The sequence below is a fragment of the Medicago truncatula genome, chromosome 4, assembly GCF_003473485.1.
Source record: "Medicago truncatula cultivar Jemalong A17 chromosome 4, MtrunA17r5.0-ANR, whole genome shotgun sequence".
Taxonomy (NCBI): domain Eukaryota; kingdom Viridiplantae; phylum Streptophyta; class Magnoliopsida; order Fabales; family Fabaceae; genus Medicago; species Medicago truncatula.
The window spans coordinates 29,079,503-29,092,830 of NC_053045.1; the positions used below are offsets into that span (position 1 = coordinate 29,079,503).

Here is a 13,328-nt window from a genome sequence, read left to right on the forward strand (position 1 = left end):
ATCTATGATCCTTGTCTAAATTTGCATAAGAATATTAAATTTGAAGCTTGAAAATGTATATGAAAATGGACAAAAAGGACCAAATTGAAATGAAAAAAAGATAAAGGACCAAACTGTTACCTGAAATTAAGTTAAGGGACTAAAAGTGTAATTTTGCCTTTTTTTAACTTCAAAATCAAATTATGTGCGGTAGGAAAAGAGTCCATACATGATATTTTTGAATAATTTTTTTTTTTTGATAATTTTTATGATTTTTTTTGAAGAGGCTAAAATAAAATTGGGTCTTGTTAACAAATGCCTTTAGGGCCCTTAGTCATTTAAGTCATAGAATATTTACATAGTTACCCATGTTTTCAGACAACTTTGTTAAAAAGTGTTTATGAACTCATGGTATAATTTAAGCAAGTGCATCAAATCATATCAAACAATAAAGTAGTAAGTTAATCGTCTCCGCGAGGATTGTGTTATACTCGATAATTAGCGAAATTTATTAGAAAAGAAAATAAAAGTAAAGATAGGAGTGGTTGCAAGGTTTTAATTGTCATGCACAATGCGAGATTGAGTTTTATGATTCATGAGTCTAACAAAGATTAGAGAATTCTTGAATCCCCCCTTCGTATTTGTTGGAGATTAAATCGAGAAATCATTAGTTTATAACTTCCCATTTGTTTGGATTTAAGAAAGTAGAACATAACTATGTGGTGAATATGTGGACGTTTTATTTTAATATCCTCGCATTTCAACCATTTAGAACTGCGGGGATCCCTTAAGATGAGTTATAACTCTAAATTCATACTTAAGTTCAATTATTTTAGAAACTAAGCAATTCACTACTGCCTTGTTTCAATGGAATTCAGGGTTCTCAATCCTACAGGCTCCATCAAAGATACGGTATAAAAGCGAACATATGTGAATTAAATCATACTTTATATTATAAACTGAATGAAAACTTTATTAAAAGAACCCAACAAATAAGAAGGGATTCATCATGGAACCCTAATCAAATAGGTTCAGTTACTCATAACAACCGGCATCATTACAAAACAATAGGGGCGTATGAGACAACATGTATTTTTGTCCCATGCGTAGGGGCGCATAGCTCATGGGTGCATGAGGTAGCCCCTCCTGTCCGAATTCTGCAATTTTCGACCCATTTTCAAGCGTTTTTCCGTCATGCATTGTCTTGAAATTTCAAATGAGTTTTCTTCACTTTGTATTGTCTTCAAATGTTTTCTAAGAACCATTGAACCACTGAAATTAAGATTTTGATTTGATTTTAAAAAATAAAAAAATCATCAAAATTCTGGATAAAGATTTCAAGATTTTATAAAAATTCAAAAATAAACTTTTCGAAAATAATAATCTGAATTCTTTCTAATTTTAAAATTTTAGAAAAAAATCTGAAGTTAAGATTTTAAAAATTATAATTAAATCGAATTTTTTTAGATTATATAATTTTTGAATTGGAATTTTTAAAAATTAAAATATTTTCCAGAATTTTTAATTGCTGTAGAAAAAAAACTTTTTTAATTTGAAAAGGTCAGAATTTTTTATAATTTCAAAAATTAAATTTCTTAATTTAAAAAAAAATCAGAAATTTTTTCTATTTTTATTAAATTTCAAAAAAAAAATCTAAATGTTTTTTCTGATTATTTTTAATTTCTGAAAAAAAATCTGAATACTTTTTGATTTTTTATATTTAAGAAAATAGAATTTTATTTTTCTGATTTTTTAAAGTTTTGAAAATTAATTTCCAATTTTTTTTTTAAATATATTCGTTTCTTTGAATTTAATTTTTTTTTAGTTTTTTAAAATATAAATCACGTGTAAACTATTTTGTGAGTGTGACAAGTACAAAAAAAAAAAAAAAAACCACGTAAGTGCCACATCAAAGATTCTGCGGAGTTAATGAGTTTAGGGGGCAAATTTGAAAAATCTTTATTTTATAAGGACCGAATCTAAAAAAAAAGTTACAGGGGGCAAAACAAAAGGTGTCATATATTATAGGGGGTAAAACACTATTAACCCTTAAATTATTTGACAAAACAAAAAGTCAGCAAAATTAACTCGATCGAGCCTATTTCCATGAATTCCATCCATACCCTCGACTTATCAAGCAGCAACAGAGAAACTCTTCTATGGTCACAACCTCAAATAAAAATGATTTTATTTTTAGTATTTTATGTGAGTGTGCCTAAGGCTGTGTTTGGTAACATAAATAAGCTAACTTATAGCTTGTTGGACTAACTTATAAACTTGTTTTGATAAAATGAGATGTGTTTGGTAAGAGGTAGGGGTGTTTGCGATGCGGTTTGTTTCGGTTTTGAAGCTAAAAGTCATCCAAACCGCAAGATAAACAAGTATGCGGTTTGGTTTGGTTCGGTTGACTTATAAAATAAAATATGAACCAAACCAAACCAAACCAATGCGGTTTGGATTGAATCGGTTTGTGCGGTTTTTTTAGACAATAATTCTTTCTAAAACGCCACATATTTTCAGCAATGTTTTAAATTTCATCCAACATTATAATTTTATTTCCATCCAACGATGTTCCCAACTACGTAGACCAAATTTAAACGCGGACAAAAAGTAATCATTTTTTTGTAAGAAATACAAAAGACTAAAAAATTTGTTATTCTCTAAGAGTTCAAGTAATACATAAATAAATTTTTGAAAGAAAAAGGAAAGAAGAAACTTAACAAGAGAAAAAATATGTCATTTTATTAAAGTTTCTATTGAGTTTATATGAGTATTGGTCCAAGTGATATATATTTAATTAGTGTTTTTCTTATATTGCGGTTTGGTTTGGTTTGGTTCGGTTAGTAAAATCAAAATCCCAAACCAAACCAAACAATGCGGTTGAGTAAAAAATTGATCCGAATACATCCGAACCAAATGCGATTTTTTGCGGTTTCGGTTTGGATTGGTTTGGTTTGCGGTTTTTCTATTGGATTGGTTCTGTTTTGAACACCTCTAGCAAGAAGTTTTTCTCACTAGCTTATAGAGTTTTCTAAGAAGCTAATTCAAGTAGCTTTTGAGCTTATAGCTTGTAGCTTTCCACTTTTTATTCCATTTGTAACCTTTAATATTATTTTTTATTAAAAAAACTACCCACGCTAAAGAAATAAACTTCCCACGTAATGCTTATTTTTTATTTTATTTTTACAGTTTGTTGGTTTCTATTTGATTTGTTTTTTACTGTTGGTTGAAATATTGGTCTAGATTTGATTTTTTTATTAGGTCTCTCTTTCTATTAAATTCATATCTAAATATTTATTTATTCCTTCAAAAAAGTATATATAAATATTTATCATTATTTTTTCTTTTAACATATTTAATAATATAAATCAAAAGAAATAATTTTCCATAAAAATATTTTGAAATAAATTAAAATTATTAAGATAAATTCTTAGTTAAAATATTAATGGGTAAAAAAAATTGAATTTTTTTTAAAAATTAAATTTATAATATATTTAACATATATTTACTTTTAAGTCATTTTATATTTATTAATAACTTTAAAAAATTAATTTTACCAAACACTTTAATTTAAATCAGCAAGCTTTTTGACTATAAGCTTTCGACTATCGATCATCAGTTATAAAATAATTTTTCATTATCAGTTAGCTTATAACTTAATTTACCAAACACACCTAAATCTTTTTTATTTGGGGTCATGTAGAGTTTCTCGGTCAGCAGCAACAATGCCCCAAATCTATCTTCCCGCCAATTATATAATGCTGTTCAAACCGTTTTTTCCTCTCTTCAGTCAACATTTCGCATTTCCCTCGAATCTTCTTCTTCACTCTTCCCTTTCATTCTCTCACCCCCCTCTCTCTTCAACCCTTCGCCACACAATGTCATCAGAACCACCACCCTCCGCCTTTGACAAACTCTTGTCCGGCGCACGCGCCTCCAAGAAGAAACTACCACCTCCATCATCTTCCAAGAAACGAAAAGCTCCTACTCCTCCCCCTTCTTCATCCCCACACAAAACCCTAGAAACCGTTATAAACCCTAATAACAACCTCAAAACCGTTCAAAATCCCGAAGAAACCGTTCATGAAGATCCATCGAGCAAGATCCGCAACACTTCATCTTCTTCCAACGGGATAGTCGCTGAATTGAAGGAAAAAGTTCCGGAGCTGAAGAAGAAACCGGAGAATTTCGATCCGAGTTCGGTTGTTTGCTGGGAGAAAAACAAACCTGTGCCGTTTTTGTTTCTCTCTTTAGCGTTTGATTTGATTAGCAAAGAGAGGGGAAGAATTGTGATCACTGAGATTGTGTGTAATCTGTTGAGGACTGTGATACATGCCACACCTGATGATCTTGTTCCGGTTGTTTATCTTTCAGCGAATAAAATTGCGCCGGCGTATAAAGGGTTAGAGTTGGGAATCGGTGATGCTTCGATCATTAGGGCGCTTGCTGATGCGTGTGGAAGGACTGAGAAACATATTAAGTCTCAATATAAGGTTTTTTGTTGTTTTAACTTGGAAGTTATTGTGGATGCGGTATTGTTTAAGGCTCTGTTTGGTAAAAAATAGTGAATAGTTGATAAGTTAGCTTATAGTGGATAGCTAATAAGCTAACTTATAGGTAATTGCGGATAAACTAACTGATTGAATTTACGGTGTCTGGTGAAATCTGCGATTGAACTAACTTATAAATATAAAATGACGTATAAAAGATATATTTAATTAATATTTTTTTAATTAAGATTAAAGGGTTAAAATTGAGATAAAAAATGATAAGCTATAAGCTACTTGAATTAGCTTATCAAAAAATGCTAATAGTCAGTAAAAATAAGCTATAAAGCTCATGAGAAAGTGACGGTTACCAAACGTGTCTTTTTTAGTCAAATGAGCTTATAAGACATAAGTTATAAGCGCAAGAACGTGTCTTGTCAAACTGACCCTAAGTAGATGCTAATTGTTTATTTTTGTTGACAGAAAAAGGGTGATTTAGGTTTAGTTGCACAAGCGAGCCGTTCTTCACAGACTACGATGCGGAAGCATGATGCTTTGACTATTAGGAAGGTTTTCGACACATTTCATCTTATTGCAAAGGTATTTTACTGTCAATTTTGGAGTTTAAGTTTGTGGGTTTGTATGTTTGCGATAATGGTTTGTTTTAGTATTGAACAGTAAGCAATGAAAGTTGGTTTTTCAATGCATAGGATAAACCTAAGTTATTAGATTATACTGTCAGTGTTGCTAAATATTGGCCATGAAGGATAGCGGTGACGGATTTTTTTTGACAATGTCACGGTCTATTTGTGAAAGGACGGCAGTACTATGGTGTCTATGCTGGATTTTTGGCTTTCTGTCATCCGCCATTGATATCACTTACTACAATTTAGTAAATGGTTAATGTTGTTAAATAGAGGCTATAGCAGCGATATACTACTTTAGTATAGCGGAATTTAGATAAACTGCTATTGCTCCGAGACACACTATTTAGTACAAAATGTTGTCAAATAGCGGCTATAGCCCTATTGTATAGCGGAATTTTAACAATCAGCTACTATCTGCAATTGGCAACGATTGAAGAAGCCAATTGAAGTGCATGCCATTTTTCTGGTAATTAGTTTTATTTCTCTAATGTGGTCAAAATATATAATTCACAGATGTGTTTGAGATAATCTGATGTGGAAGACTTGGACTTTTTATCTGTTCGTCTTTTGATATTTGTCGTTAAAACAAGACAACCATTTTCAGTTCGTTTTGTTTATACTCAATCACGGTTAGAAGTTTATTTGTTTTGTATATTGCATGCACCAAAATTATGTGTCTGAGAGAGTTTCCTTTGTTATAGATTTTCTATTTCTATCTTGCAGGCATATGTCTTTTGCTAAAGCTAAGGCTTAATAATTTTTTTGCTGGATGTTAGTTTTTGTTGTTTAAATCGGTTGTTCTGTGTTTATGTTGGAAGTTAATATACATGGTCTGTATTCTATAAAATAGGGAACAATGAATTTGTTGGGGATTTGTTACAATCTTTGGTCGAGAGTTAGAGTTTGCTACTGAGTTGACCTTATTTATAAATGTCCGCAGGAATCTGGAAAAGACAGTCAAGAGAAGAAAAAGAATCACATAAAGTCACTCCTTTTCGCTGCAACTGATTGTGAACCTCTATATATAATCCGTTTGCTACAGGTTGCAATTCTTCTGTTATTCAAATAATCCGGTGGGTTAACTTCTCGATGTTAATTACTTGGATTTGTTTTCCAGACAAAATTGCGAATTGGATATGCTGAGCAAACTCTCTTGGCTGCATTAGGCCAAGCTGCAGTGCACACAGAAGAGCATTCTAACCCGCCTCCAGGAATTAAGTCTCCTTTAGAAGAGGTAAGCTAATCTTACGAATGGCGATATGTGCTTTAGTTTTAAACCTAGGCGTCCGTGCATACTGCATTATGATGATGATACTAACCTTTTTCTTATATGTATATGTTTTCATTTTGCATCAGGCAGCAAAGATTGTTAAAAAAGTCTATTCTGTTCTTCCCGATTATGACAAAATTGTGTCTGCACTCCTTAAGGATGGTGTATGGGAACTTCCAAAGAAGTGTGATTTTACTCCTGGTGTTCCGGTTGGGCCTATGCTGTCAAAAGCAACCAAGAGTGTATCTGAAATTCTAAATAAGTTCCAGGGTGTAGAGTTTACGTGTGAGTACAAATACGATGGAGAGCGTGCTCAGGTGGTGCTTCATAGTCATATATTCCATTAGAATGCTCTGCTTATGATACTTATTATGTGCAATAACATTAGTTGTATCGAGACAGATACATTTCTTGGAGAATGGCTCAGTAGAGATTTACAGTAGAAATGCTGAACGGAACACTGGGAAGTATCCTGATGTTATTGCTGCAGTTTCAAGGTAAAAATTATCAAACTCGGTTGTAAATATTATGTTTGAGGTCTGATAGTATCTGTTTGTGCCAATTATGAACATTTTCCGAACAACTTGAAGCTGCATATAACAAAATTGTTGAAGTTTAAGGGTTTTAATCTTTTTTTTGAACAAGTAAGGGTTTTAATCTTTAAATTACAAAAGGAGAACAAACAGTGGAGAAGCTTGCACAATGTTTACAAGGGGGCCAAATGCAAAGAAAAAATTAAATATATTTATAAAACTGATATATTAAGCTTCAACAATAAGCTAAATAAATTCACATAATTTTACTTAAATGAAACGGAAACAAAGAAAATAAAAACGAACAATAGTTAATTATAAAAGTTGAGCTTGACGGCCTTTTAATTAAGAAGTCAAATTTATCCATAGTTGACTCTACTAAATAGATTATCAATATTTTTTAATTATTACATCTCTTCGAACAAACAAAATTGCTTGGAGTAGCCAAACATACATTAATGAGGCAGCTGCATATAAAAACTATGCTACTTATTCAAGATTTGTTTTTCTTTTGGGGTAGATAATGCTACCCCATTTTCATGAAACCCTCCACTCCTGAGGACAAGTAATATTTGGAATAATAAAATTATATTGATATGATGTGAATGATACATTGGGTGTTCCGACAAATTATGCTATATAAGGAAATATAGAAATCAACCGTAAGAGGTAATTTAAGATACTCTAACATGCTATATGATAGAATATTGTTGCGTTGAGATACTTCTTAATTTATTCGTACAGTCCTCCTTAATGTAAAGCTCACTAAGCTATAAAAAAGAAAAATGTATATGGACTCCATAAAACATGATTGAAAGTCAAGTTGGACTAAAATTGTGGGCAGACCATGGCTTCACTGTATTCGGGATAAATCTATATTAAAGGTGATCGGAATTCATGCAGGTCTTGTAAAAGAAAAGAATCGTATAGATAAGCACACTGTGATGATAGTTTCAGATTTTTTAGAAACTCAGCAGTGGAATTGTGACATGGACAGATAATATAGGATGGTACTATACTGATATTATAGTGTTTAGTTATTTAGATGTAAAGGGAGGAAATTAATACCCAGGATAATAAAATTTAACATTTGTATGATGTGTTGGATACTATGTTGAGATATAAGGAAATGAACCATGAAATATAAGGAAGTATGAGAACCAATTTTACGAGGTAATATGTTGAGATATTTTTCAAATATTCTGACAGAAACAATCTTGGTGACTGTTGATTTATTGAAACAAGTATACTGGATGCTCTCCAATACAATTTTTTCAACATCATGGTTTCTGATATTTGTTATCAACGAACAGATTAAAAAAAACAACAGTATCATCTTTTATCCTTGATTGTGAACTTGTTGCATATGATCATGGAAAACAGACAATCCTTCCTTTCCAGGTAATCTCATTGCCGGTCCTTTAGTGTTATGGGTGTCAGTCATCATTTAATTTGTGCTGTTTTACCTGTATTGGTGAAGCAGCTTTCCAATTTCTGGTATTGTATGTGAGTAGTTGAAATTGTTAAGTTTATAGTAATCTTATATCTTTACAGGTGCTTAGTACTCGATCCCGCAAAAATGTAGCAAAGAGTGACATAAAGGTTGCTGTTTGTGTATTTGCTTTTGATTTGTTGCACCTTAATGGCCACAAACTTTTTCAGGAAAACCTTAAAATCCGTAGAGAGGTAACATCTATCTTTGCCTTGCAAATAGTTTCATTTTATTGTTTTTTTTATTAAGCAGTTAAGTCCATGATAGAATTGTCTGAATGGTGGAAATGGTTGGGAAACACGAGATTGGAATCGTGCAGATTTTATAATTTATCATCAAATGTTAGTGACAAGAAATAATTCCTGATTGTAATCATGTCTTTGAAATGAGTTGTCTTCTCATATTTTTATATAAGAACTATTCGAGGGCCTAATTTTTGCTCTTCAGCATCTATACACCTCTTTTGAGGAGGAGTCTGGATTCCTTCAGTTTGCGACATCAACTACATCAAATGATGTCGAGGAGATACAAGAATTTTTTGACAAAGCTATTGAAGCAAGGTTTATTTAAATTCTTCTTGTTAATTTAAATTCATGTAGATATAATTTTCATGATTTCAGTTGAAAATATATGGCACCATTTCTGCCTAATTTAGCATACTCTTCATTTGTCATTATACTATTATCAAAAACATTTGATTGGCATTGTATATCTAACTCACAGTTCTTCCAACTTTGGTTTCTCTTGCAATAGTTTGAAGCCATGATTTTTATCATTTAACATTTACCTTATCTCTTGATTTTAGTTGTGAGGGATTAATTGTTAAAACATTACATGAGGACGCCACATATGAACCCTCAAAGCGGTCAAACAACTGGCTGAAACTGAAGAAAGATTATACCGATAAGTAAGGATGTGATATCAATTTTTCTCATAGTAAATCATCAAAATTGTAAGGTTTGACCAATTTAGTCCCTCAAATTACGAAATAGTTAGTCCTTTAATTCAAATTGAAGAATGCCAACCTATTTAAACCATGTATCAAAATATTTCTTTAGTAAACAACTATCAAAACTAGTTAAAGACCTATATATTGACTAGAATAATCTCTTGGTGCATCAAGACAAACATAAAACCTTTGAAATTGTGGTGCTAAATTTGGAAATTGGACTAACTTGATTAATGTTGTTCAATTTAAGTGACTAACTTGCTATATCATAAATTTGATGAACTAAATTGACCGACTCTTGCCACTTCAATGACTAAAATGTTGATTTACTCATTTTTTCGTATTTCACTTTTGTATTAATGTGGCTCTTCGTATTTCACTTTTGTATTAATATGGTTCCAATTATATATTGGTTATACTTTGCAGTTTAGGGGACTCCCTAGATTTGGTACCTATTGGTGCTTTCCATGGTCGTGGTAAACGCACAGGTGATCATGAAACATACTCTTTAATGTAGTGATGCCTATTTTTGTACTTTTTTCATCATTTTTAAAGCTGATATTTCACTTACATCTGAATAAGGCTATAGGCCTTGGGAGTTTGTTATGTTCTGTCAATGTAAACCTTTAGCTCAAAGTGGTCTGAAATGAATTAGTGACATTATGTCTTGTAGGAGTGTATGGTGCTTTTCTCGTTGCTTGCTATGACAACGAACGCAACGAATTTCAAAGTATTGTCAGGCTAGGTGAGCGTTTTATGCTGTATAGCGTTATTTTGTTTATTAAACTTAATTTTCTGACTTATTCTTCATGTTATGGTGGGCAGCAACTGGATTCAAAGAGCAAGAGCTTAAAGAACGTTCTACTATCCTTCGCTCTAAAGTGATTCCCAAACCAAAGGTCCCTCGCTCTTGTTTCTCCCTGAACCTTTTCTAAAGCCTGATTAATAATAATTTTATGAACTAAATCAAACCTGATCCTTTATTTCAGGCATATTATAGTTGTGGAGAATCAATCAATCCTGATGTTTGGCTTGAAGCTAGCGAGGTTACAAAATCCTTGACTAGTTAGCAAGCACTTTTGTTAATACTTTGTTATTTTATTTTATTTTATTATTTTGATCCAATCAAATTGCATTATGTTCACAAGCAAATATTTTTGGGTTAGTTATTTATTGTCTTATTTTATTAAGGTGTGGGAGGTGAAAGCTGCAGACCTGACCATTAGCCCTGTTTACCGAGCTGCAGAGGGCAAAGTAGATTCCGTTAAGGTATTAGAAAAAAGTGAATTGATGATACAAGTGTCTCAATTTATTTCGGAATTCTGCCTGTAAAATTGTTTAGTTGAATAACGATAGCTTTTAACTTCTATTTGGTGGTACTTTTACATTTTCTAAATAAAGGGCATATCTCTTCGATTTCCGCGTTTCATTCGAGTTCGACCTGACAAAACTCCTGAACAGTCCTCTTCGTCTGAGCAGGTAAATTACATTACAATCTTTCATTATCCGACTATATATTGATAGAAGATTGAGAAAGAGCACTGGAAGACATAAAACTGAATTATTTGGTCATCCTTTAACCACTTTCTTTCAGATTGCAGAAATGTATAATGCTCAAAAACTCAATCACACCGGCCAACAGGATGACGATGAAGATGATTAAGGGAAAAAGTTTCCTTGCTTCTTGTGCTGTTAAACTTGGAAATTTCAGCATTATTCTTAGAACATAACTGCTTATTCAACATGATTGGAAATTTGGCATACAACATACAGTTAGCTCATGGACTGTCCACACTCCACACAGTAGATATTTGCGCTTTAAAACATGCTATTTGGAATCTGGGTCTTTTTTCAGAAGGGACACAATGTGCCCGGTACTGCTTGTGTAGGTATTAGAGTGTTTTGATACACACTATCTTTTCTTTTCTCGCACGCCGATAAGGTTTCAACGCATATTTACTCAATTTACAAATCCTCGACTTAGCGTACCGTGCGGAGTTACCCTGTTTCCTCACTTTTATCGGGATTCTGCATTTAGTTTTGTTCGTTTTATCATGTTACTGCTACACTACACTCCAGGCTGCTGGCCATGACTAGAACAACTTACATTTAGCGCATACTCATGGCATCTCAATATTGTAGTTCATTTGTTAAATTGATTTACCATGGCATGAACAAGTGTTAAAACCTCTCGTTGTAGGTTACTAAAATCATGACACTTTTGTTTTTCTTTATTTTTCTTTATTAGTTTCTTTATCTGTGACGTGAGAGAAGTGAAGATTAAAAAAAAACTGTCATATGGTTTTAATTCCTTCTCCGTATGTGTCACACTCACACACTCATTCCATCTTCCAATTTTTCATTACTTGATTTCCTCAGACGTACGAAGCCTGTGAGTTGAAATTGACCTAGATTGTTGTCGGTCAATCATATTGTTCTTACCACCAGTCAATGGTGATCCTGAGAACAATATGTTGTTCAGCAGGGAAACCGTTGTGCCCATATGTTTGAGAACAATATGCTTGACCAAAGAAAAACTCTTGGGTTTGTTTAAAAACAACTGATGAAGCCTTTCTCATAAGTCGTGGGATGTCCCGTCACCTTTTCTAGCTGTGAATGAATTCTTCCCTGACAGTGATCCCTGGAGCGTGAATGTGGAACCGTTGTGCTTCATCTTTTACTCCTAAAGTGGATACATTGGGGAGGATCCGAGGTAGTCATGTTTAATATCACGTCTTCATCTAGAAATTGTAGGGTTTGGAACTAGTACATTGTATTTTTTGTTTGTATAATTGTTGATGTAAATTCATACATTGTAATGTTACATAAATTGAAATAAATAAATGGAATATTGAATTTGTGTATGTATATCAGTGATGTGATGAATTTTTGTGGAGTTTAAGTTTGAACTTTTCATTGAATTGACCCATAGACGGAGTGTGCTCAAGGTGTTGATGTCAGACATTGAACTTAAATAATGAGTTGTGCTCTTTTGGACGCTATTTACTCTTTATCTTGAAAAATAACATTCGAGAGTTATCTCCCGAAGCCATTGAAAACACAAAAACTGTCGTTAGGGAGTTATCTCCTGAACGGTTTTCACATTTATGGGGAGCCAAAAGAGCAACTATTTTAAATAATTGACACATTAATGAACTGTCACACCAGGATGTCTATGTCAGACATCATACTTAAATAACTGACCCATTGTAGATTGTCACATCAGGGTGTCGATGTTATACATCACATGCTGGCGTTTCTTTTGATTGATCATGAATGGCTAACACTAGGGCTTACATACCGGATAAAAAATTTACTCATAATAAAATGGAAAAAAAAAAAGTTCCTTGTTGGATCCTCCACGAATAAAATGATGAGATTAGAGTCGTACGCATCTCAGAAGACCATCCTAAGTATATATGTAAATGGAGTGAAGTGGGAGAAGTATTCTCTCCTTCGGTCTTTGTCTTTGATTTTTTAATTGCGACCTCAATTCCAACTTTGATTGGTGTTTGGAGAACACTTGTACGCTCCTCGCTTTATCGCCACAATCTCCTCCATTGCAATGTATCACGCCTCTCTTCTGCATTTTGTTAAGCATGTTGAAAATGTCTCCTTGCTAAAGAGTCAACAAATGGTCTTGTTTTTAGACCTGCTACTAATTGTGTAATACCACAGTTAGATTCAAGCTTGTGATTTGGGATGTCACATCGTTGAAAGTTGAAATGATCCATGAATGAACTTAGAAACTCATATGGTTTCTACCTGAGTTCAATCAAGCAACTTGAACTCGTATGTGTTATCCGACTTATAGTAAAGCGAGACGCGAACATCTCGGCTAATTATTTCCATGACTTTATAGATCTCTTCAGAAGGTGGGTGAGCCATAATAGGGCAACCCACTTTAAAGTACATTAAAAGACGAAACACTTTAGAGCGTTAGATGTTCATTGAAATTTCATTTTAGCGTT

The 13,328-nt window shown here is 32.8% G+C and overlaps 1 protein-coding gene across 2 annotated transcripts; it reads left to right on the forward strand.

Moving 5' to 3' along the window:
• Positions 1-3,715: 3,715 nt before the first annotated feature.
• On the forward strand, positions 3,716-11,589 carry LOC11410741 (DNA ligase 1). 2 transcript variants are annotated; one of them, XM_003606289.4, is made up of 17 exons: positions 3,716-4,472; positions 4,950-5,066; positions 6,054-6,155; positions 6,231-6,347; positions 6,470-6,700; positions 6,786-6,880; positions 8,230-8,317; positions 8,471-8,602; positions 8,856-8,968; positions 9,214-9,315; positions 9,784-9,845; positions 10,031-10,102; positions 10,183-10,256; positions 10,347-10,403; positions 10,549-10,626; positions 10,759-10,836; positions 10,952-11,589. In XM_003606289.4, the coding sequence occupies exons 1-17, from the start codon at positions 3,738-3,740 to the stop codon at positions 11,018-11,020; spliced, it is 2,322 nt and encodes a 773-aa protein (XP_003606337.3). In that variant the 5' UTR covers positions 3,716-3,737; the 3' UTR covers positions 11,021-11,589. The 2 variants fall into 2 exon arrangements, with proteins under 2 accessions (XP_003606337.3, XP_024637551.2); XM_024781783.2 differs by lacking the exon at positions 9,214-9,315.
• Positions 11,590-13,328: the final 1,739 nt, after the last annotated feature.